At 40.1% G+C, this 26381-nt stretch overlaps 1 protein-coding gene across 3 annotated transcripts in view; it reads left to right on the top strand.

Annotated features, from left to right (window-relative positions):
- LOC122807296 (collagen alpha-1(VII) chain-like) overlaps positions 1-26381 on the top strand; it is a gene marked incomplete at its 5' end in the record, with an annotated part of 1562855 nt that overhangs the window by 1296299 nt on the left and 240175 nt on the right. For all 3 annotated transcript variants that reach the window (XM_044078425.1, XM_044078422.1, XM_044078423.1), the window contains 2 exon segments: positions 7598-7660; positions 13251-13313. In XM_044078425.1, the coding sequence (XP_043934360.1) occupies positions 7598-7660; positions 13251-13313 (126 nt within the window).

Here is a 26381-nt window from a genome sequence, read left to right as displayed (position 1 = left end):
ACTCATAAAGCTGCCATAGATCACATGATGAGGCACCTCCTAGAGCGGTGTAGTGATCACTACCGTGGTAACATTCTGGGCGACGGTAGGATGCTGCTCAGGGCTAGAGTCATACCTGCCTGGGCCACATAATCTGAGAGCTCCTCCATGTCTCTTTTCATGTAGTCTAGGGAGGTGCATCTCAGGTCATTCACACCCACACGGCATGATGCTAGGGCACTTCTATGGGCTAGGCTTGTAAAGGCTCCTGGGCTGTTAGCCTAGTACACACCTATGAACCTATGAACTACTCATAAAGTTGCCATAGATCACATGATGAGACACCTCCTAGAGCGGTGTAGTAATCACCACTCATAAAGTTGCCATAAATCACATGATGAGGCACCTCTTAGAGCGGTGTAGTGATCACTACTCATAAAGTTGCCATAAATCACATGATGAGGCACCTCCTAGAGCGGTGTACTGATCACTACTCATAAAGCTGCCATAGATCACATGATGAGGCACCTCCTAGAGTGGTGTAGTCATCACTACTCATAAAGCTGCCATAGATCACATGATGAGGCACCTCCTAGAGCAGTGTAATGATCACTACTCATAAAGTTGCCGTATAAGTGATCATGTAAGCCAGGGGCATGAATGACTGCACAAAACTCTGAAGCTAGAGGACTCAAGTCAACATTTGGATCATTTGCTGTCCCACAGTAGCTGAGCAGAGCACACAGAAAAGTTGGCAGAGTTCCTAAAGGCTCCTTTAAATAGATGAGACCCTGACCATGTAGGGCCATAAACACTGTTACCAGAACTATAAAAATGATTGTATTTTCAACAGAAAGTCATCAAAGGAAGAATAGATGTGATGTGTATATACCTTGGGGCCATAAAGGAGCCATACTGGAGAGTTATGAAGTGCTGGAAAATGTCAATCATGAAGCTTGAAAGTCCCAGATAAAAGGTATTGTAGTTGTCTAGATGACAGATACCCAAGTCTTTAACAACCTTATCTGATGGAATAAACCAATTAACACAGGTGATATTCTTTAATTGGTGACAAGGACTGACAACATTGTAAGGCAGCACCCAGTTTTTAAGAATCAATCTGAGATTACACACATTTGCCTCAACGCCTAATATGTGGCTACTATAAACAACACAGAGCTGTTGAAGGTCTTAACTAATTCATTACTAGAATGCTGACTATTTTGTTACATTTTATGCCTGCAATACTGTTAATGTGTGTTGCCTTGTCTCATTCGACCCTACAGTACTTGAGTTTCATACCATAGACAGCGTTATTGTTTCAGTGTAACTTAATCACACCATTCAGTGCCAGGATTAAGCAGTTCAAATGTGAGGAAATGATTTTAACTGAAAAGAAAAAAATCAAAAGCTGCTTTCCATATTCAGTTTAAAAGATTTTTCTCACAATTAAATTTTCTATGACTCTGCACTTCAGACAATTGCTGTCAAGCCTTACAGTCAGGATTTTGAAAAAAAGCCATGCCAATAGTCTTGTGTGCATTGAGTTTATGTCATATTTATTTCATTTTATTGAAATGTTAACCAGATAAACTCGCTAGACATAAGTGACCCTTTTCAGAAGTGAACAAGATACCTTGTCTGGTTAAATGACTTGCTCAGAAGCACACAGGAGGCTCATGGAAAGCGACTGAATCAAACCCAAGATTATAAGCAGAATCTTCCCAGCAGCTCATAGCTATAGTCATGTGCACTAAACTGTCAGATAAGACAAAAGGTTATCCAAATAAGTGATCATCCATATGGTCTTTCCTTGGATCAGAACAGTCTATATGATCCTGGGAAAAGGAGGTACAGCTGGGTGTCATCATCAAAGCCACAGTATTGCAAATTGGGTTCATGTCACCAGACTGAAGCTAAGTGCAGTGAACCCATCAGTTGTTAAGTCATACAGGTGAAAATGACACTACTCTGTTGAGAAATGCAGTTTCATCCAAACTAGTAAAGTTACATAAAAATGTTTTTTTTAGGTATGCAAGACCCCTGCACCCTCACACGCTGTTACATAGATATACTAACAGCACAGTTACACAGACCAGGAGAAAGGGGAAGCACCACTTTCATGAAGTCTGTCCTGCTGCAGTACTTCAAGTGCAAATCATAAAAACAATGAAAACATGCTAGTAAAATTACTAACATCCTCAAAACCATATTAAGCAAAGAGAAATTTAACAAAATTATCATCTGGATTAAGTAACATACATAGAGCTGTAATGGATATATAGCAGTCAGAAAAGTAACATAAATGGTGGTGTATTATCTCTTAATAAAATACATATGCTCAATCATTACAATTTTGAGATAGAGGAAGGATAGGGGAGATGGGAGTGTACCAGTGTAAGTGTGGTAAAACAAAAGGAGATAGAGTAAAATGTCAGGTGGTACCAATAATGAAGAAAAACAAGAAAGCTGTGAGATTAAGTATTAAAGTGAAAAGCTAAGTTATTCTAATGACATGGAAAAAGGTACATTTAGCTCAGGCTGTGATGTGTACTTTTAGCTGGGAACAGAACTAGAATAGGACTGAATGCTTTTAGGTTAGAGGGTAGGAAATCTCCCAGTGATTAGGTTGTGATCAGTACCGTGTAGCTTTTTCTTGAGGAGGGAATGAAGGGCCTCGCTGTGAGGAGAGATTGAAGGCTGTACCTCAAAAGATTTGGTTGTAAGGTGGCCAACGCGGACAAACAGGGAGCTTGACTAGAAGTGAACTGAAAAGTAACTTTGGTTTTTATTTACTGGGGAGCTGTTTATTTTAATTTTGCTAGAGTGTGACAGACATACAGAGTGTTCCTTTTTAGGGGAGAGGGCAGTAAACCTGCAAATTTGGCTTGATAAAGTTTGTGGTATAGCCAGGTTCTTTTTGAAATCAGCTGAGGTTAAAGGGAGGCTGTATTTTAGTTGTACTTCTGAGACTCCCTTAATAGCAATATTTGTTTGGAGAGAGAGAGAAAGCTAATTTTTTTTTTTCTGGCCCAGAAAAGATTTTTATTTTCTTGGATGTTTAATTGAACATCAAGTCAAACCTCAAGATTACAACAATGATCTTATAGTTTACAGAAGAGGATATTATGTAGGCCTTACCAGTACGGGGATGTAGGCCTTGACATTTTGAGGGAATGGTCTTTAGTTTTTGTTTTGCACCTACCTCATTGCTGCAGTTTTTAATACCTTGCTCTTATGGTACTAACAGTTCAGAATTCTGATTGAAATACATCTGAGAATCCAGAAGAGAAACAACGGCTTACTTGGCATTTTCCATATAACCTTCCTGACAAAGGGAAGATTAGAAGTGGTGTGATAATTTTCCAGAATGTCCAGGAACAGCATAGAGCAATGGATGACTGGTATAATCAAGGCATCCTTTAAAACTGATGGAAACATAGCAGTCCTCAAAGAAGACTGAGCAATACTGATAGTAAAAAAGTCCTACACTTTTTGGAAAGACATTAATTGTTTAGTTGGCCATGGATCCAATCTGCAAATAGTGGGATGCAGTGTATGAACTCTGCAAAGTCAAAGCTATAGGACTCCACACTTGTCCATTCTGGCATATTGCTGTCATTGGCAAATGCAAAGTCACTGTGCACTCCTGGGAATGACGTCTGCTTAATACAGTCAACCTTTTGTGTGAAGAATCAAGCAACTAATTCATAATAATTCAAAGTAAAAGCCTTTTGAGTGATAAGACTAGACCCCACGGCCTGTTGATGACTCAGATGAAGATAGGTTCATAGGTAGGTACCAGGCTATTGGCCCTAGGGCCTATATAAGCCTAGCCAAAAAGGTACCCTGGCTTTCACCACCCAAGAAAATTATTTTCCTGTGCCCCTGTTGAAAAGTGCCACAGAAGTGATTCCTGGAGTGAAATTCCTATATCCCATCCAGTCATCAAGATTTTTGTTGAAGAGTGCTAATGACTTTGTTTGATATAAATAGGTAGTTTGTCCAGAGTATGGGAAGTCTCTGGGACAGGAATCTATCCCTCCAGCATGTTCTGTTTATTGTAGTGACAAGGTTTAGGTCCCTAGAGCGTGTAGCTCGGCGGGATTGGGATTTCTTTACATGGAGCATGCCCAACAGTTCTGGGTTTGACATAGCTTTGTATGTTAAGCAGAGATCACCTCTGAGTAGGCGATATGTGACGGAGTAAAGCTGGAGTTTTCTGACACGGTCTGCGTAGGGCATCTGTTTGAGGCCAGTAATCCTCTTTGTGAGGTATTTCTGTGGCCTTTCTAGTTGTCGTAGATGTTTTGTGAGGTACATACCAAAAAGGGTGTTGTACTCTATAATGGGTCTAATGAATGAGGAGTAGAGGGGAATAATGACCTCTTTTTTCCTGGATGAGAAACCTTTTGTGATGAGGTGTGCCACATAGAAGGATTTCCTGACTACTGTGGCAATGTGATTATCAAAGGAGAGTCTACTGTCCACCTGTGTCCCAAGGTCTCTTGTCATGCTTTCAATGTTAAGAAGACAATCGCCCATGTGGTAGTTCATGTGTACAGAGTTTTTACCAAAAGGGATGACAATGCAATTGTTGGCATTGAGCTTGAGGCCATGGTTTGACACCAGGCATCTGTCTCAGTGAGGCCCTTTTGTAGGATGTCCACATCGTTAGGAGTTTTGATTATGGCTCCTAGTTTGCAATCATCTGCAAACTTTGCTAGCCAAAGATATTCTGTGTTAGCCTGTACTTCTGAGTAGTAGATACCAAACAGGAGAGGACCCAGGATTGAACCCTGTGGTACTCCACTTGTCACTGGTCTGAAGTCAGATTTGGAGTCTGCTACTTTCACAGTGTGGGTTCTGTCAGTGAGCCAGTTGGCAACCCATCTTGTGACATAGGGATTTATACCTAGTTTAGTGAGTTTATCTATAATTCCAGAGTGGGGGATGGTGTCAAAAGCCTTGGTGATATCTAGATAGGCTGTATGAACCACCTTACCCTCATCTACGGCTTTGGTGACCACTTCAAAGAAGTCTATCAGGTTTAGGAGACATGATATGCCTTTTACAAACCTGAACTGGGTGGGGTCCAGAGTTTGGAGATTACCAATGTCATTGTTTATAAGTTCCATGATGATACGTTCCATAGCCTTGCAGACCAGGCTCGTCAGGCTAATGGGGCGGTAGTTCCCGGGGTCCATGGTGGCTCCCCCTTTGTGGAGTGGGATAACCGTCGCGGTGCGCCATTCAGTGGGCACAAAGCCTGAGGAGAGGCTATGATTGAACATGGTACTTAGGTGGGGTGCCAGTTCATTCTGTAGTTCATGTAGAACATAGCCTGGGATGTTGTCAGGTCCCATGGATACTGTGTTCTTGGCTTTGGAGAGTGTGTTTTTTTACCTGTGCAGCCATGATTACAGGAACTTTGCATTCTTCCAGAGTAGAGATGGGCCCTTTAGGGGGTGAGAGGGGGGTAAAGTTAGCACTGAACCTATCTGCCAGGATGTTGGCAATATCAGTTGGTTCTGTACATTTAGTGCCATTGTGCTGTAACTCAGAGCAGATCTGAATGTTGCCATTGAGATTCTTGACATAGCTATAGATGGTTGATTCCTTAAAGCAAGGTTCTTCCAGGTCAGAGAGGGTACATTCTTACAGGACCTCTCTGACTGGTATCTAATGTAAAATAGACCCAGCACTATGTCGTCCTCCAGAAGGTGATGCATCCCCATTAGTGCAACATCTTTCAACACACCCTGTACATAGAGCACAGCTTCCTCATATTAATACGATCAGGGTGTACAAGTATATGAATAAAATGATCAAGAGCCATGATTACAGAGATGTTATACCCAGAGACCAACAACTCTGACCACTTGTACTGTAATCTAAGTGAAACGTGTCAAAGATGGGGGGGGGGATAAAAGAGTATTTGTGATGCTACAAACAAACAATAGAAAGAAAATAGCAGCTTAAAAGGAACCCCTTTAATCAAAATGTGGTCAGCGCTTTCATTCAGAAAAAAATCAGTGAACTTCTTATCTCTTTCCATTTACACCCTTTCTTAAATACGCAATTCTTAGCATGTGATCGATCAATCAACATATTACATCACTTTCCCTTCTAATCCCTCATTTTTAAAAATAATTATATAAAAATTTTCAGTAAAGGTACAATTATAACCCTTCAAACATACCAACAATATTCTTTCATTCATCTAATCATTCATATTAATTAAATAAATTTTACTTATAATCTTTGTGCTTAAAACATAAGTTGACATATTAATACATATAACACACTCTCATCTAGTCAAACTCTTCAATCAAGTGATGTAATATGTTGATTGATTGATCACATGATAAGAATTGCGTATTTAAAAAAGGGTGTAAATGGAAAGAGATGTCTGAAGAAGTTCACTGATTTTTTGTGAATGAAAGCGCATACCACATTTTGATTAAAGAGGTTCCTTTTAAGCTGCTATTTTCTTTCTATTGTTTGTTTTTAGTATCAGTTTTTAGTTTTATTTCTGCATTAATTAAATGAGCTTCAGATCTTCGTTTTTGTGACCATTTCATATTATTCAAAGTGGTTGTACATTGACGATTGTGTGCTTCTCTTCCTGGAGTTGGGCAGCCCTGGCTGGTGGATTTGTGTTATTTTTTAATCAAGGAAGTTTCAGGTCCAGGCTTTCCTACAGACTCTTCTATGGATACCGTTATCTAACTTTTATAGTTATTAAGACCAGGTCCCGTTTGACCTCTTTCATATTCTGAAACATATTAACACAATCAATACCTGCTCTAAGGATCTAAATCTTCTTCAAAATATAAACAGAATCAGTTGGTGTAGTAGGTATCTGTCCCAGCAAAGTCCTCCCTTCTGGAATAAAGTACAACTAAATATCAAACAATGTAGTTTCCTTGCATCATTAAAACCAACCTTGATGAGGAGAAGGAAAACCATAAGCTCATCCCTGGGGATTGCGGTCAGACCCCTTATACAGAGGGGAAATTAATTGGTGGGATTGTTTTGGCTGGGCTCCAAAGGGTCAACCCAACTGCATACTTAGCAGAAACTCACACACATATGAATCAGGTCTCTACCTTCCATCAGACATAAAAAGATTTAGGTTTGAGCATTTATTTTAGAGAAGAGAATATGTTCTTTGTAGGATTAAGTGACTCCAGAAACCTCCCTTTGGTTTAAGAGAAACAGGTTTTTACAACTGATTTAATAAAATCATAAAGCTCACCTCTTGACTGTTGCCCAGAGGTGTATTTGAATTTTAAAATGACAGAAACAATGCTAATCCTTAGGATTTTTCATCCTCTCACCCATATGATGTGTGCAAAAGTGCTTCAGAACTTCAGTTGCTTTGACAAATGTTTACAGTATCAAAATAAGGTAACTGGCTAGAGTTTAGGGCCCACTGAGAAGGGGACTCCCACCAACTGCAGGGCCCTTATCAGAGAAGCTGGTGAGGTAAAAGGATATGAACTTTGCTTAATTTTTTGCTATGCTGTTACTGAAAATGTTTGCTTTGTTATGTTTGCATTGTTGTACTCTGCTTAGCACTTAATAAAATAAACTTTAATACTTATTTTTTAAGGGTGAATCTGGTTCTCCAGGAACTGCAGGTGTGCCTGGCAAGGAAGGGCTTATGGGCCCCAAGGTAAGTGTTATTATTAACTTATTTATCCACTAACTATAGAATGTTCAATATTTAGAGGGGAAAAAACTATCGGTCATAATTAAAAAGCTATAGTTTGGAGGATAGGTGCAGGATTTATGAACAGTTTTGGTTTGTTTTTACCATCCCCTAAAAAAATCTGAGCTGGTTTTAAAACATGGTGTGAGCATCCTGAAAAGTAGGTGAAATGTGAAGTCAAACATGTCAAGACTTGAATTGATTTCTTACTATGTTATTGTCCCATTGGCCCACAGCTTCAGTTTGGTATTCAACACCCTTTAACCACCTGCCCTGGTACATGAATACATCTTTTGTGGAGCACCCTCTATAGCTAAGTGTTTATTTTATTTATTTTATTTATTTTACATTTGTTTACTAGGAGAGTCCGACTGGGCATAAAACCCTTTTTCAGCGGAGGCCTGGGGAGAAAAGCTCCATTGTTAGTAAACTACTTTGTTAGTGGAAAGAAAATTGTATAATACAATAAAGATAAAAATAGTAACAGACATTCATAATGACAAAAAGACTAGAACAGAATAAATTGGTCAAGTGGGAGGCAAGACTAATAATCTTGTATAACAGTGCTTTTAGAAGACGGTTCTTACAGTAGTAGCAGGTAGTGACATTGTATACAATAAGAGTGCAATTACGATACTTAGTCTTATATACAGATAGCATAGCAAACTGAAGACTTAAAATCTGGCAGATATTAACAGTGAGAAAGAAAACAAAAAACATAAGGTAGTCATATGGCTTAAATTCAGTGCTCATTACATATTCAATTAAAATTTTAAAATCAGCTAGTTCTGTGGTTTGGGCTACCCATGCCCAGTACATGTACATGTCCAGGAATTGGTGAGGTGGGCTTTAATGTGATGCTTGAAGTTTTTTAAGCTATAGTTCTAATTTCAAGTGGTAAGGCATTCCACAGTTTAGCAATGTAGTAGGAGTATAGAGAGTCACCTGAGCTATTTTTACTCCTGGTTACTCAATTAGAGCTTTATTAGTGAATCTTAGTGGATGGGTACTTATATGGGGATTGAGGAGGCCTTGTAGAGCTGGTGTTTTATCGGGTTAATAATACATACGGTGGGCAGTAGAGAGTTGCATGAGAATGAGTTGGTGGGGTAGTTTTAACCAAGATAGTTGTCTTAGGGCCTTACAATGATGGATTCTAGGAGGACAGCTAATAGCAAATTTAGCTATCTTTTTATACCAGGGATCTAGCTTCCTTAGGTCTGATTTGGAGAGGTTGGTAAGGATGGGTGCAGCGTATAGTAAAGTTGACAGAAGATGAGTTCTGGCTGTGGTTATTCTGGAGTTTGTGGTTAAGTCGTTTTTGCATCTGTATAAGATACCTATTTTCTTGTGTACTTTTTTTACAGTCTGGGCAATGTGCAAGTCAAACTTCAGATTTTGATCAATAACAACACCGCCAAGTTGGGTGGATGGTACTGGTTCAATCAAAGCCTTATTACTGGATGCAATGTTGAAGTAAGTGGACAGGGTTTTGAATTTAGTGGAGTGGAAGAGCATGAGTTTAGTTTTATTTGGGTTGAAGATTAATTGGGTATCTGCCAACCATGATTCAATAGCATTAAAGGATGTTTGGGTTAAGTTCTGTAGTTGAGGTAGAGTTGGGGCAGAACATATGACAGTGGAGTCATCTGCATACTGTATGAGGGTGGCTAGAGTTGTAGCATTATGGAGATTATTTGTAAACAGGTTAAAAAGGAGGGGGCAGTGTGGTAATGAAGTATACTTTGTCACATTGAGCACCAAACAATTCATCATGTTTCTTCAAATGTCAGGTTATTTTGGATTTTGCAATTTCAGTTTGCTGTGTCGAGGACTGAATTCTGACTACTGTTTTCAGGTCACAACTGCTGATAACATGGTTTCTGTGAACTGATGAGGTGGGTGGGACGTGACCCACTTTACTGATTTCTTTTCCTTTTTCTAATCACTTAATTACCGCACTGGCACCTGTGAAATTATTAACTCATTGCATGGTTGGTCCTCTTCAATCCTTTATCTATTTACTCCTTTTCCACCCTTAGCCCTGGTCTGCCCCTGCCAAGCAACATTGCAGAGGCCATAGCCTTATTGAATGCAAATTGCCAGGAACGGAGACTAGGAACTGACAATCTGAGATAGCTGGTACTGTCATCACTACATGCCGCCAGTCAGGATCACTACCATATCTATGGGTAATGGATGCAGGTGGGCACATTTGTTGGGCCTACATGTTCCCATTCTAATATGCTGCTCTCTCAGCAAACACCTAGATTCCACACTATCTCAGGGAAAGGAGAGAAGGCAATCACTTATCCTTTCCTTGCTGGGTAACAGTACTGACAACTTCTTCTTCTTTTGGCTTTTCCCGGTTAGGGGTCGCCACAGCAGATCACTTGTTAGCTCATGATTGGCAGTAGAGTTTTACAGTGTCAAGTTGCCAGCCCAGTTCCCAACCTTCCAGAGAAGGCACACACTCACACATAGGGCCGATTTAAAGTGTCCATTCCACCTACATGCTGTCTTTGGGATGTGGGAAGAAACCGGAGCACCCGGAGGAAACCCACACGACCACAAGGAGGACATGCAGACTCCACACAGAAGGCACCCCAGCCGAGGATTGAACCGGAGATCCTCTTGCTGTGAGGCGGCAACGTTAACCGCTGCACCACCGTGGCCACCCAGTAACAGTACTGACAACAAGGACTCCTTAATAACCCCTCATTGCCAGTGGTACAGATAAATACCTTGTCTGTGTGACAATAGGATAGCAGCCTTTTTTAACTTCTGTTAAAGAAATACGATGCTTTGAAATGCATAAATAGCTGTCTGTGTCTTGGCAGATATTTTGAGCATGAAGTATTAAAGGCTGTAGGCTGTTCAGACACATTGTTTTTATGCAGTTGATGTCATTTAGCAGCTTCTGGTATTCTGGATTACTGGATCTCGAGCAGCTTTTGTGATGTGATTCCCCTGGAAACAAAAGGCCCCAAAAAGAAAAAAGAAATAATATAAAGAACATGACCAGAAAAAAGTAAAGAAAGCTTGAAAGCCCACAATTATAGAGACAGATATAGAGAACTACTAGAACAACCACGTGTTTATCAAGGTTACTGCATGAAGGCTAAGGACAGGTAAATTTAACCCAAAAGATGGAAGGTTAATAATGGCAGCTGGTTTACAAAAGCTATAGAAAAAGTGGGAGAAAGAAAAAATATAGCTTCTTAACACAAAACTAGAAACAGTTGCATATCTTGTTGCTAAGTGTGATACTGTCATAGCTAAGGGTCTGTACACTAAAGCACACAATAATGTGGCAGGATTGTTGCACTGGGGATTGTGCAAACACTACAAAATACAGGTAGTGGGGAAGCATCAGAAAAGCTAACCACAAAGAATTGCTGAAAATGAAGAAGGTATGATCAAATGGAATCATCCAGTACCAACAAGTAAGTAGAAACAAGAAAACAAAATTTGTAGTTGAAGAAAAAAAGACAAAAGAAGTATTACTCAGTGAAATAGTTACAACTAGCTACTGCAGTGTCCTGCATACTGAGACATAAAGTCATTAAGTACCAGGATATCCAAGGTGAAACTAGAGCAAGCTGTAATAAAGACACCTTGATAGTTCAGTAGTAGGAGCAACAAAGCTAATACAAAAAGAAGTTTCCAGCATGCTTAATATGCTACCAGTGCAAGTAACTCCATATTAACTACAAAAGGGGGCAATTCTACCTTCATTGTAGGTACTGAGAAGAGAACTCTTAGCAAGCATTGAGGACTGAAGCAATGCTAATTTAATAACTTTGACTTAGGAATGGGGTCCATTCCTGTCAGAGTTTTAGAAACCCTAAAACTTCTGGAGAAATTAAAAAAAGGAGAGTGAGAGGACTAGTATCACAGCTGTAGTAACATCAAAATGGAAATGTTATAGCACAGTATCGTTCTTAGGGGATAACCCAGGCTGGGAGGGGGTAACATGGAGCCGGGCCAAGCAATGCGCCTGATGGCTTATGGAGTGGTGGAGGGGGTAAGAGGGAGCCGGGCCAAGCAATGCGCCTGATGGCTTATGGAGTGGTGGAGGGGGTAAGAGGGAGCCGGGCCAAGCAATACGCCTGATGGCTTATGGAGTGGTGGAGGGGGTAATAGGGAGCTGGGCCAAGCAATATGCCTGATGGCTTATGGAGTGGTGGAGGGGGTAAGAGGGAGCCGGGCCAAGCAATACGCCTGATGGCTTATGGAGTGGTGGAGGGGGTAATAGGGAGCCGGGTCAAACAATACACCTGATGGCTTATGGAGTAGTGGAGGGGGTAATAGGGAGCCGGGCCAAGCAATACGCCTGATGGCTTATGGAATGGTGGAGGGGGTAAGAGGGAGCTGGGCCAAGTAATACGCCTGATGGCTTATGGAGTGGTGGAGGGGGTAATAGCGAGCCGGGCCAAGCAATACGCCTGATGGCTTATGGAGTGGTGGAGGGGGATAGAGGGAGCCGGGCCAAGCAATACGCCTGATGGCTTATGGAGTGGTAACTTCCTCTTAGACTGGCTGTAGTCCAGATGAATGAGTGGGCTAATCGCATAATGGGAGTACTGATGACTAGCAGGATTGGGAAGAAGAATACTTTTAAGTCATAAATACTGAAATGTCATGTACTTCTGTTTTTTTGTTTTTTTTTGGGGGGGGGGTTCTGTCTTTCAAGCAGCTGACCATTGGCTACTTCCCAGTGGCTCGTCTAAATCACCAGGTCTTCCTTGCGGACAGTGAGATGATGAAGATGTCATGGTGCAACATCATAATGTTGCCTGGGGAGTGCTTTTCTTTATTTTTCCTGCTCCTGCACATATCTAGTAGCACCCTGACTGTGGGACACACAGTGGGCATGAGCACTGACTGCCCCTCTCTTCTGTAAAGGGCTGCCATTAAGTAAGACACCACACCTACCCTTAGGAAGAACCTTATGGTCGTTTCCCTACGTCTCATCTAAGAAAATTAAACTTCTCCCATATGCTGCAAATGCATGCCCATCCCTCCTCCCTCCCCAGGATGGGCTTGCCCATCTTCCCCTTTCTAGCATCTCAAAAACCTTAGCTGTTAACCGAACCCAGGTAATCTAGGATGTCGTCAGAGCTTTTATCACTCTACACCATGGGATTAGCTTACATACTTCTCTTTTAATGCTTCATTGTGTTGTTCCAATAGTTTGACTCAGGATTTTATCATTTATATCTGGCTCTGATGGAATCTTCAGCAAAAGTTCATCTACTGTGCATTATCTATTGTCATTTGTCTTGGCTTTTTGCTTATTAAAATGATGACTGCTAATAATGTCATTTCATAGTAGATAAATGTTTTTATGCATGTTTCACAATGGCAAAAATGGTGTCTCATATAGTACAGTTTTGGTAAGGTACTTCTGCACTGCTATTATCCATTCAGATAATGAAGAAAGTATCTTTGCCAAAGTTCAAAGTTTTTATACAGGTGGAACTAGTTATAGGCTATGATAATTGACTTATTTCCTGTAATGCATCGTGCATCTTTTTATGTATCTTCACAGGGGGACCGAGGCTTTGATGGACAACAGGGACCAAAAGGAGAACCTGGCGAGAAAGGCGAGAGGGTAAATCAAGTTCTAGCCAAACTAACCTTAATCTCAAAAAACTGTGATAAATAGATTACCAAATTACCATGTCAGACAAGATAAACTGGAAATAATGGTGTTGTAAAGTGAAAAATGGATCTCTCATTAAAATGGTACAGGCTTTGTATCAACTACATTAATACATCCCCCTTTTTATGCAGTCATATCAAACAACTATAAAATCATTTACACTTTTACTGTAAAATTTCCTGATTACACCTTTCAACTGAACTTTAAAGACTTGGATAAAATATACATTTGTGCCATTTTTGTATATGTGCTAACATTAAGGTGCAACTACATACATATACTACAAAGTAATGTTGGGTGTTCTACAGATGTATATGAGTTTAACATACTGCTTGTACTCTAATGTGTTCATAATATTGATTACCTGTTAAATTGTATATACCTCAAGGCAGTACTGTAACCAGGGTGGGGTGGGGTAGCAGCTTCCCTGAATGTAACCTGTCAAGGGTTGTGATTGGCAGCTCAGATGTGCTGATGATCAGTAACAAGTACATTAATATAGTAATGGTGTGTTTGCGTGTATGTATGCTTGCAACTGCATCTGCAAGAGACTAGTACAGCATCTTTGTTACAGATACTTTTTTTGTTTTTGGTCCTTAACCTCAGAGGACATTTTTTTTTTTTTTTTGGTCCTTAACTTCAGATTGAGGGAACACTATTTTGGGAATTACCCAGGGTGCCAATTGACCTCTCTGTCTGAGAGTTATGTTGTATATTTTTGCTGTGAATGCCTGTTAACTCTCTTGCAAATCTATGCAATTCAAACATTCCCTGTAATCAGATAGATAGATAGGTAAATAGATAGATAGATAGATAGATAGATAGATGTGGATGCCAGATAAGGATTATATGGCCTAAGTAATCTACCCTTTTTTGTCAAACAAATGTACAGGTTCTACTTACCCCTGCCCTTAGCCATACTCTTTGTATAGATGTCATTAAGCCTGGATTTTTTTTCTAGCACATTATTGCTGGTACAACCCTAGCACCATCTACTTTTTCAGACATTGTCACAGGTATGTTAGTAATCCTCCAAGAACACTGATGGACCCAAGGAAGGCACGACTCTCCAGTTTAAAAACTTAGTTTATTGTAGGTCATAAGCGCTTTCGCAGCAACTGCTGCTTTATCAGATAACAAACACATTGAACCAAACCTGGCTGTTAAGTAGAAAAGTGAAACAGTATTGAATCACATGACCACAGAATTTAAAGAAATACAGCTAAAATATATGTTATTAAAACAGCACATAAAAACATGTACATATAAATGCAACACAAAAGCTGTATAAAAATATATACAAAACTTCCTATGAGCAAATAAAAATACTGCTTTAGCTAACAAGAAAATAAACATATATGGTTACACATGCAAAGGCAAATACTCTCATCTGGCTAGTGGTCTTGACTTCAGTTTGGGTTTAATGGGTACAAGCTCATTCAACCCATGCCCAAAATCTCCCCTCAGCCTGATAATTCACTTTGCTTCCATCTGTTCTGTTTGATTTCTTGTATCTCCACCCCTTATGGACTCATAGACTCTACCAATAACAAGAAATGTAAATGTGTGCCTAGAATTAGTGGCCAGTACATGTTTTGACAAAGCACTGGCTGTGCTTTCCTTATGTATATAATAAACATGCTCCTTTATTCTCTGCCTTAGAGCCTGTCAGTCTTTCCTATATAAAATTTGGAACATTCCATACAGTGGACTAAATAAACAACATGTTCTGTACTGCAAGTAGCAAATATATGAAACTCATAATCCTTTTTTGGTCTGGATGTGTAAGTTTTGCACTGCTATCAATGTATGAACACATTGAACACCTACCACAGGGCACTGTGACTTTATTTCTATGCTACACAGAATCCATAGTGGGGTAACAAAAGCTGCTTTTTCAATGATTTCATATTTCTAAAAAGGAATCTGTGAGTAGTGTCTAGCATCACCTAGTATGAGAGTGTTGGGTTGGATCTTAATAGTTTCCAGGGTGCTTAGGAATGTGAAGTGAGAGTCTTGGGATATGGTTGAGGACCTATAGCAGGCTACGACCTGAATTGCTGTCTTACCCAATGTTAGTTGTACCTGGAGTATTTCAGATGCGTTATGCTGGGCTACTAGTCTGGAGGTGTGCATATCCCTTATGTAGACACCACCACCTTTGGAGCTTCAGTCCATGTTTTGGGGCCGAAAGGTGTGGAATGAGTTATAGCCTGGTAGCACAGGGGTGCTTTCTGCCTCTTTAAACCAGGTCTCTGTTACAGCACAAATGTCGATGTTCTCCATTTTGAGGAGTGCTTCGAGTAAGTGCATCTTGAGATTTAGACTTCTATCGATGAACAGCATGACCCTCAGATTGCATTTATTTATAGCTGTTACGGTGGTAATTTGGTTTTTGGAACATCACCTAAAAAAGACACTGTAGGGGTGGCAAGAGCCTTAGCCAGTACCCGGAAACCCAGGGGTGAGAGATGCAGGCCATCTCTGGCAAAGCATCGAGGTCTGTCAGTCATGTCATCCCAAGCAGACAGATACTGGATCCACAGGAATGACTCCAGAAACTTAAATAGTTGAAGTCAATCGTTTTCTGTTTGTACTGTGGTATCATTCTGGGCGACGGTATGATGCTGCTCAGGGCTAGGGTCATACTTGCCTGGGCCACATAATCAGAGAGATCACCATGTCTCTTTTCATGTAGTCCAGGGAGGTGTGTCTCAGGTCATTCATACCCACATGGACAATGGCATTCATACTTGTACTTGTGGAGTGACCTGAGTGTGTGTGTTGTCGGATTCTGGCAACTAAGACAGCTGACTGTTACCTACTCGTTATTCAACCTAGTGAGTGGGACATGTGTGTCTCACTATTGCGTCACCCATGATTATTGTATTGGGCAAGCTGTTTTGCCTTACGGGCTTAGGTTGAGGGACACACTGCGCAGGTGAGCTGCGTGTCTTGTGGTTTGTGCTGTGTTGTGGTGGTAGAGTGCGTTTCTGCCTTGGAGATCCCTGCTGTTTGGGTAGATTTGTATTGAGAGCGTCCGCAAATGTGTGTGTGTGGTTTGTGTTTTTATGTGAGTGATGTGATGGTGGGCGTTCTGGAGGGCTGTGTGTTCCATGTGGTATGGTGCGGGTGTTGACCTTCTCCTCTTAACCAGCTATTCCGGTCTTGGCTGGAGAGTGCATGGCTTCCAATTTGGAGATACAAGTGCATCTCTCACAAGTCTGAATGTTGGGAGGTAAGAGGAGAGGGTTGTCTGTGTAACGTGAGGCAGTTGCTACACTGCCTCAGAATGCCCAAGTTCACCAGGTTAATAGAAGAAAGCACAGGGAAATGACCTTTAGACATGCCAGGAGGGATAGTCATCATTACCAAGTGCTGGAGCTGTTTCCTTATAGGACATCTAGTGATGATAGCACTTGTGTGTGCTACAATAATTGCTACAAAAAGCCTGATGAAGTGCTAGGCGAATAAGCTAAAGTGCAACAGAGAAGAGAACTAGCAAGATCTAAGGGAAAAATTGAAGAGCAGACTTTCTGGAACCGGTAATAGTTTACCCCAGCTTAGTGGCGCTGGGTGTTGAAAGGGATAGAAAAACTGCCCAAATGGCCAATAAACTTCAATTTCAGACCCAGAAACTATTCCTCTTGTGGTAGATAGGCTAACTAGTGCTTACTACTCCCACAGATAAGCTGGAAGGCTTCTTAACACAGAAAGGTCTGGGGAACTCAGAAACTTACAAAACAGTCCTGGATACAGCAAATCTGTATCTGGACTACTCTACTAACAGGAAAGGCGGGAAACAAGCTTAGAACTTTTTTTTGGTTTTTTGCAGGAAAAAAAGTTAAAACAGTAATAAAAATAGTTTAAATGCAGTGCAAGTTAGCACACAAATGTGTAGCGATATTAAAGCAAATACAGTTAAAATAAATGCAGTTAAATGAAATCATGACAAGTGCAGAAAGCAGTATAATCAGAAAAAAATCAAAATGGAGGCACTTAAAGTCTCTTACTCTCTCTCCTTTCTGTTGCTCTTGTAGTCTGCAAGACACCAAAACAGGATCTGCGGAAATGCAAACACAGGCTTTTAAACCAGAAAGTTGAAAGGGATAGAAAAAATGCCTAAGCAGCCAATAAACTACAATTTCAGAGCCAGAAACCACTCCTCTTGTGGTAGATAGGCTACCTAGGGCTTACCACTCCCACTAATAAGCTGCAAGGCCTCCTTCTAACACAGAAAGGTCTGGGGAACTCCAGCTTACAAAACACAGTCCTGGATACAGCAAATCTGTATCTGGACTATTCTAGTAACAGGAAAGGCGGAAAACAAGCTTAGAACTTTTTTTTTTGTTTTGTTTTGTTTTTTTGCAGAAAAAAACAGTTAACTTGTAGATGGAATACCTCAAAAAGGGTTTAAAACCGTGCAGCTGAAGCTATGGATGCTGCAGACCTGTATTTAGACTATGCTACTCAATTTTAAGGTTAAGAACTCAGCAAGAAAAAATTCACAATGAAGCACAGATTAATCACTTGTAGTCAAAAGAATAGCAATTGCAGTATGAAAAAACACAGTTAAACAGCAACGAAATGCAGTAAAATGCAGTTAAACAGTAATGAATTGCAGTAGATAGCAATGAACTATAGGTAATCGGTAGATTGCTTTGAAACAATAGCTCACAAATCGCAACAGTATCAGACAGCACTAATAAAGCAGCGATTCAGTAGAATACTGTCATCAATTTAGTGAGGCTACCATCAAGCAGTAATAAATATTGCAAACAGCAAACTCAAGTAGAAAGAAGTACATTTTTTTTTTTAGTAGAAGTGAAGAGACGGAAGATAATGAGATAATTCCAAGATTCAGAAGCTAAAGGGGTGGGCTTTTACTAAGTTCTCACTATAAATAGCAGAATAAGCTGATGTAATGTGACTGGGGGGAGTGTCCAGTATCAACTTTATGCCAGAGACGGGCAACTCATGTCCATCAAGATTTTTAAGACCACCACCACCACAACTACTGGGCGGGCAGGTCGGAAACAAAAGTTGTACAGATTATACAGATATGTAGTAAAACAGAAGTGTAGAAAACAATTGAAAATAAACACTTATTTCCAATATCACAGCATGGCAGAAGGCCAGTCTCTCTGCAACTTTCAACAGCTTCAGCAAACAACTAAAACACTGGCTATTAAAGGCAAAGAAACAGAAACCAGCCCAATCATCCAATCAAAAATAACACTTTAGTTCCCTCAGCACCTGCTTCACTCCTAGCTGTAAATGTCGCATAACTCTTTTACCTTTCCTGGCCTGCTCTATCCTCACTAGTATCACATTACACTCCTCCCAGAACTCTCCACAGCTCTGACCATCATCTTCTGGATATGTATATACCAAACAAAAACATTTGTAAACTTCTTTGCAAATACAGTATTTCCCATGCATGGAACAAACTCCCTCTTAACATCTGAATCACTTCGACATAAATCTCTTTAAATCTTAAATCCCACTTTGCTACCTCTCACACATACCACCCACCTATTGCAATTGTCCCCTATCACATCTCTCTTTGTTGATTTAAAAAAAAAAAATTCTAACTTTTGTACTGCATGTTATGCACATTATTGTAATGTTTATGTAAACCTCATTCTCACGCCTTTTGTAAATTTCTAATGTTCTCATATAAAGCACACTACTGTAAAGTTTGCATAAAACTTTACTGTCAAATGTTTTTCTTTTTTGTAACTTTGTAATAACTGTCTGGAGCTTTTCTCCTCGGGTCTTCACTAAAAACGGCCACTGGCTCAGTTGGACTTACCCGATTAACAAATGACAAAATACACAGAAATATGGAAATTACACCCAGGACTAGGATAGTCAGTGGAGAAAGAAACCAATGTGAACTCTCTCAAAAGGGAAAGCTACTATGCACTTGTGTCCAGGTGGCATACTATGGCTTGAGCTGCCAGAGTTTGCTGAAGAGTTGGATTTTCACAGTTTAGAGAAATGCCCATGGAATGACAGAGCTCAGGTTAATCTCTAACATCAAGCAAGGCCTCAACAAAGAGTCAGTCATCTGGATATGGAAACACACAAATCCCTTTGAGTTGCATTTGAACTACAGCCACAGCCATGCACATGGATAACACAAAGGGTGCTGCAGTGAGACAGAAGGACACAGCCCTAAACTGAAAGTGACTGACTCTTAAAAACGTAAAATTTATTTGGGATACACTGGCTATTCTGATGTGGAGGTAAACATCCTGGAAATCTAGACAGCACATCCAACAGTTTGCCTGCAGATATTTACATAGCGACCATCCGGAATGTTACATAAGTGTTTAGGCTGCTGAGGTCCACTACTGGCCCAAGGCCTTTGTTTTCCTTAGGAACAAAAAATAATCCAGACACACACTGATGTAGTGGGACCTCCTGAATGGCTTTTAGCATATACAGAGAGAACTTCCCTTTTGTGGCAATGGGGTGGAACATCTGGAAGTGATCAACATGTTGGGGGAGGGGTTGGTGGGAAAAGGGAATCTGATACAGTCCTCCTTACCACAACGGCAGGTTCAGTGCCAACTATACCCCCCAAAGGACCAATCTCAATACCGAAAGAATGCCAGGCACCCAGCATTACTGCAGCACAGGTTAAAGCTGCATTGTCCAAGTCCAAGAATACAGCTTCCATGGGACCAGTCAATATCCCTGGCTGTGTTCTACATGAATTAAAGTGAACTGGCACCACATCTGTGTTCACTCACAGCCTCATCTCAGGCTTTGTCCCTAATGAATGGCGCACTGCTACAGTCATCACTCTCCATAAAGGAGGAGCAACTACAGACCTGGAAATTATCACCCCATTAGCCTGCCAAGTCTGATATGTAAGGCTATGGAGTGCATCATCATGGACCTAATTAACAAAGATATAGGGAATGTCCAATCTCTAGATCCCACACAGTTTGGCTTTGTGAAAGATAGATCATGCTTGCTAACCTGGTTAACTTCTTTGAATCCGTCACCAGAGCCATGGATGAGGGTAAGGCAGTTCATACAACCTACCTCTGATTTGGCCAAGACCTTTGATACCATTCCTCATTCAGGAATTATTGATAAACTCACCAAACTGGGCATCAACCCCTATATCGTTAGATGGGTTACAAATTGGCTTACAGATGGGAGTCTGCTACTTTCACACTGTGGGTTCTAAGTCAGACTACCGACCAGTCACGAGTGGAGTCCCACAGGGATCGGTCCTGGGTCCTCTCCTGTTTGACATCTACTTCTCAGAAGTCCAGGCCAACACGAGGGACTCTGACCAAGTTCACTGACGACTGCAAGCTGTGAGCCATTATTAATACCCCAAGTGATTCAAACATCCTACAGATAGGCCTCACTGAGACCAATGACTGGTGTCGAAACAGATTACCACATTGATGGGAGTCATCTGAACACTGAAGGCATTTATAAGAGATCTGGGGACACAGGTTGACAGCAACCTTTCCTTCGACCACCACATTGCCACTGTGGTTAGAAAGTCCTATGTGGCACATCTCATTACTAAGGGTTTTGCATCCAGGAAGAAAGAGGTCATCATTTCTCTCTATTCTTCCCTCATTAGACCAATCCATAAAGTATAATGCCCCATTTGGCATGTACCTCACTAGACACCTGCAACAGCTGGAGAGGCCACAAAACTACCTCACGAAGGGGATCCTAGGCCTTAAACATGTTCTACATGGACACACTCAAAAAAACTCCAACTATTCTCTGTCTCATATTATCTACTAAGAGGCAATCTCTGCTTAACTTACAAAGCCATGTCTGACCCAGCTCTGTTAACAACGCTACATCTAAAGAAATCCCAATCCCTCCACACCACATGCTCCAGAGACCTCAGCCTCATTACCACAGTCAACAGAACATGCTGGAGGGGCAGGATCATAGCCCAGGGACTGCCCATGATCTGGAATAGACTTCCCATACATGTCAAGCAGAGCACCTCACTGGCCTTCTTCAAGAGAAATCTTTGAGTGGATGAGAAATAGAAAGTTCACCCCGGTTATCACTCCAGTGGCTGTACTTGATAGAGGAACTGGGAACCAACATCTGGTGGCACAATGCCAGGCACTTCCTACAGGCTAGTCTTTGTAAAGGCACCAGGGCCGTTAGCCTAATACACACCTATGAACCTATGAACTTACTGATATCACAGTCCATTGTTAAAATTCCCCAATGTCTCTTAATAACATTCATATAGGAAGAGACATCAGAAGAATAATACAGGGGAACTGTAAGGTTATAATCCTTTCTTCTGTCCTTCATTGTCTGAAGTGTCTTTCTAGAAAAGTAAGGTTTAGCTGTGCTAGATCTAAGATACTGCTCCTCACCTATGTTCCTTAAAATATTGTGTGTATCATAACCTCTGTCAACCAGTTAGTTCCATGTGTAAAATATTAAGTTGGGTGTCATAATCACTGTCCCAGACATTAAGTCTAGAAGCTCTAAATATTTGATTCCTGACAACATTCTGAAAAATGTGGGAGGATGCATACTGCCTCTGGCTAATAAATGATTAACATTACAAGACTTCCTATATCATCTAGTGAACAAACCCCCACCACCATCCATCTCTACAGTGACATCCAAAAAATCTATTTTACTAGAGGACATATTAGAAGTAAATCTTAAAAATGTAGTGTTATTAATATATTCATCAAATTCCCTAAGTTCATCTTCTGTCCCATTCCACAGCAGGAACAAGTCATCCACGAACCTTCTATAAAATGCTACTTGTTGTTTATAGGGTCCATTTAAAATATATTTGTTCTCCCAGACTGCCGTAACTGAATTGGCGTAGCTATCGGCACAAGATGTGTCCATAGCTATGCATTCCTTTGCCAAAAATTCTTTCATTAAACAAAAACACATTGTTCTCTAATACACACTGTAATAGAACCTTAACAAGCATACTCTCTGAGTCATCAAACTGTGAATGCAACCTCAGAAAATCTTGTACCATACTCAAACCCAGGTTATTGGGTATGACCATAAATAAAGAGGTCACATCTAAGGTGACCAACAGCAAATTCCTGGTAGCAACATTGGATTGTTCCAGATGGGTGTATAAATCACTAAAAAATGCTGCCTATCTTTCAGAACATGTGGTATGACACTAAGCTGTGGTCTCAGGGATTTTTCTAAATAAATGGCTATGGGTTCGGTACACCAGCTGCATCCTGCAACTATAGGATGCATAGGTAGATTTGGTCTACTCTTATGTAACTTGGGTAACCCTTGTATAATGGGTATAATGTTGTAAAGGGTCTTTTACCAAAAAATAATCAAGTAGCTCCTTTTGTAGTAATTCCTAGTGATGCAACTTATTCAGTGTGCATCTAGTTTCCATCTGTTTAACCTTGCTTTTACTAATAACCAAGAAAAATGCATCATCATTAAGTAAATTGTTCATAGCCTCATTGTACCAGACCAAATCTAAAACTACTATCGGCCCACCCTTATCTGCTGGCCTGATAATTATGTCACGGTTATTCTGAAGTTGCTTCAGAGATAAATGCCGTTCTTTAGTTAAATTGTAATTCCTATGCATTCTGTTTGTCGATTCTTTTAACTTATAAATATCCTGAATGCACAGTTTCTCAAACGCATTAATAAGGGAAGTCACAGCAGGCACAAATGTACTAGGTTTTCTGAAGCAATTAGACTCGGCATAACGATCATTACCATCATTGTATAGCAGTTTTAAAGTAAGATTTCTAGGAAAAAGTTGCACATCTAAAATAGCATCACTGTAATCAGAATACCTTGCAGGTATAAAAGAAAGTCCTTTCTTTAACACGTTGTGCTCACATTCAGTAAGACTGTAAGTGGATAAGTTCTAAACTAGGTGATTTTATTTCTATATAAACTCCTTCTTGATATTTGGTGTCCCTATGAGATCCTCCTCAGGCTTCCTCTTCTGTCTGCCCCAACTTCATGAGCGTGTTTGCTTGTTTTGATGGCTCTAGTCTTTTATAGGCAGAGGGAACAGAAGTCTGTGTAAGCCTAAAGGGTGTGAGGCTCCAGAACCAATGAAATTGCTCCGTGCAAGTGCATTATTAACAACAGTACCTTCTGTCCTATGCACTTGTGCTGTAACAGTAAAACTTTTCTTCCTGGCCCCAAGCTCCTTAGGCGGTTCACTATTCTGCCTGGATACAGCTGATGTCAACTGAGAATCACTGGCAGAATCCACCACTGTGTTAACTGAAGGAGTAATTTCATTAGTCACAGCTGTTTGAGTAGTTGCCGTAGTATCAATAGACTTTGTACTCTCCGACACAGCTTCCTTTCAGTCACTGTAAAGTGGCCATGTAAATACATGGCTCTGTTTAAAATCAAGGCGATCCCTTTTTAATTGTTTATATTTAATTTTAGCCAGTTTACATTCATATACAGAAATAGTTTCAGTAAGCTCAAGCATGTTTCTGTCAACCACCCCTATTTGAAACAAATTAAGCAGCTCTGTGTACTGCTGCTCAAGTGCATGCATCAACTGTTCTATTTCTGTGTTGGAAGAATTAATAAGGAGCTTAAGATATTGAATACTGCAGCAAATGTTAACCATCTGGCATTCAGTTAATAGCTCCACATCCAAGTCTGCCTGCACTTGCATCTTTAATACCCACAGGCCTCTTGGAATTATTTCTTTCTTTACACAGACTTGCAAATGGTATGACTGATACTGGCTGAAGGGCATGATGTTATCGAATTAGATTATACACCGCAGAATCTGCAGCATGATAAACCTAAAGGTTTGGAGAGATTTTATAAAATTATTCATGACAAATGCAATCCTTTGCTTGAGAACAACTTGAATGTCATGGAAAAGGATTTGCCTCCTGTAGATGTACTACAACAAAAAGTAAGTTACACTCTGTAGAGAAAAATCTTTTTAAGCTCAAACGTTTGCAGTATCAGTCATACCATTTGCAAGTCTGTGTAAAGGAAGAAGGAATTCTGAGAGGCTTGTGGGTGTTAAAGATGCCAGTGCAGACAGACTCAGATGTGGAGTTATTAACTGAATGGCAGAAAGCTAACATTCGCTGCAGCATTGAATATCTTAAGCTCCTTATTAATTCTTCCAACAAAGAAATACAACAGTTGATACATGCACTTGAGCAGCAGTACACAGAGCTGCTTAATTTGTTTCAAATATGGGTGGTTGACGGATACATGCTTGAGCTTACTGACAGTATTTCTGTATATGAACGTAAACTGGCTAAAATCAAATATAAAAAATTAATAAGGGATCACCTTGATTTTAAACAGGGTCATGTCTTTATGTGGCCACGTTATAGTGACTCAAAGGAAGGTGTGTCTGAGAGTCTATTGATACTATGGCAACTACTCAAACAGCTGTGACTAATGAAATTATTCCTTCAGTTAACACAGTGATGGATTCTGCCAGTGATTCTCAGTTGACATCAGCTGTATCCAGGCAGAAAAGTGAAGCACCTAAGCAGCTTGGAGCCAGGAAGAAAACTTTTACTTTTACAGTGCAAGTGCATAGGACAGAAGGTATTGTTGTTAATAATGCACTTGCACAAAGCAATTCTATTCATAGGGACACCAGATATCAAGAAGGCATTTATGAAGGAAAAAATCACCTAGTTTGGAACTTATCCACTTACAGTTTTAATGAATGTGAGCACAATGTGTTAAAGAAATGACTTTCTTTTATACCTGCAAGGTATTCTGAGTATAGAGATGTTATTTTAGATGTGAAACATTTTTTTGCTAGAAGTCTTACTTTAAAACTGCTATACAGTGATAGTAATGATTGTTATGCTGAGTTTAATTGCTTCAGAAAACCTAGTACATTTGTGCCTGCTGTGAATTCCCTTATTAATGTGTTTGAGAAACTATGTATTCAGGATATTTATAAGTTAAAGGAATCGACGAACAGAACGCATAGGAATTATATTTAACTAAAGAAGAGCATTTAGCTCTGAAGCAACTTCAGAATAACCGTGACATAATTATCAGGCCAGCCGATAAGGGTGGGCCAATAGTAGTTTTAGATTTGGTCTGGTACAATGAGGCTATGAACAATTTACTTAATGATGACAAATTTTACTTGGTTATTAGTAAAAGCAAGGTTAAACAGATGGAAACTAACATTTGATGCACACTGAATAAGTTATATCAGCAGGAATTACTATAAAAGGAGCTACTTGATTATTTTTTGGTAAAAGACCCTTTACTTCCCATCATACAAGTTGCATAAGAATAGAACAAATCCACCTATGCATCCATGAACCTATGCATCCTAAAGTTGCAGGACACAACCGGTGTACCGAGCCCATATCTATTTATTTAGAAAAGTCCCTGAGAACACTGCTTAGTGTCATACTACATGTTTTGAAAGACACGCAGCATTTTATGAGTGATTTATACACCCATTTGGAACAATCCAATGTTGCCACCAGGAATTTGCTGTTGATCACCTTAGATGTGACCTGTTTATTTATGGTCATACTCAATGACCTGGGTTTGGGTATGGTACAAGATTTTCTGAGGTTGCATTCACAGTTTGATGACTCAGAGAGTATGATTGTTAAGGTTCTATTACAGTGTGTATTAGAAAGCAATGTGTTTTTGTTTAATGAAAGAATTCTCTGGCAACAGAATGACATAGCTATGGGCACATCTTGTGCCAATAACTATGCCAGTTTGGTTATGGCAGTATGGGAGGACAAATATATTTTAAATGGACCCTATAAACAACAAGTAGTATTTTATAGAAGGTTTGTGGATGACTTGTTCCTTCTGTGGAATGGAACAGAAGACGAACTTAGGGAATTTGATGAATATATGAATAACACTACAACATTTTTAAGATTTACCTCTAATGTATCCTCTAGTAAAATGGATTTTTTGGATGTCACTGTAGAGATGCATGGTTGTGGGGGTTTGTTCACTAGATGATATAGGAAGTCTTCTTATGTTAATGATTTA

The sequence above is a fragment of the Protopterus annectens genome, chromosome 7.part0, assembly GCF_019279795.1.
Source record: "Protopterus annectens isolate FY-2018-M chromosome 7.part0, PAN1.0, whole genome shotgun sequence".
NCBI lineage: Eukaryota > Metazoa > Chordata > Ceratodontiformes > Protopteridae > Protopterus > Protopterus annectens.
Note: the sequence above shows the minus strand (reverse complement) of the source record. Positions and strands in the feature narration are given on the sequence as shown.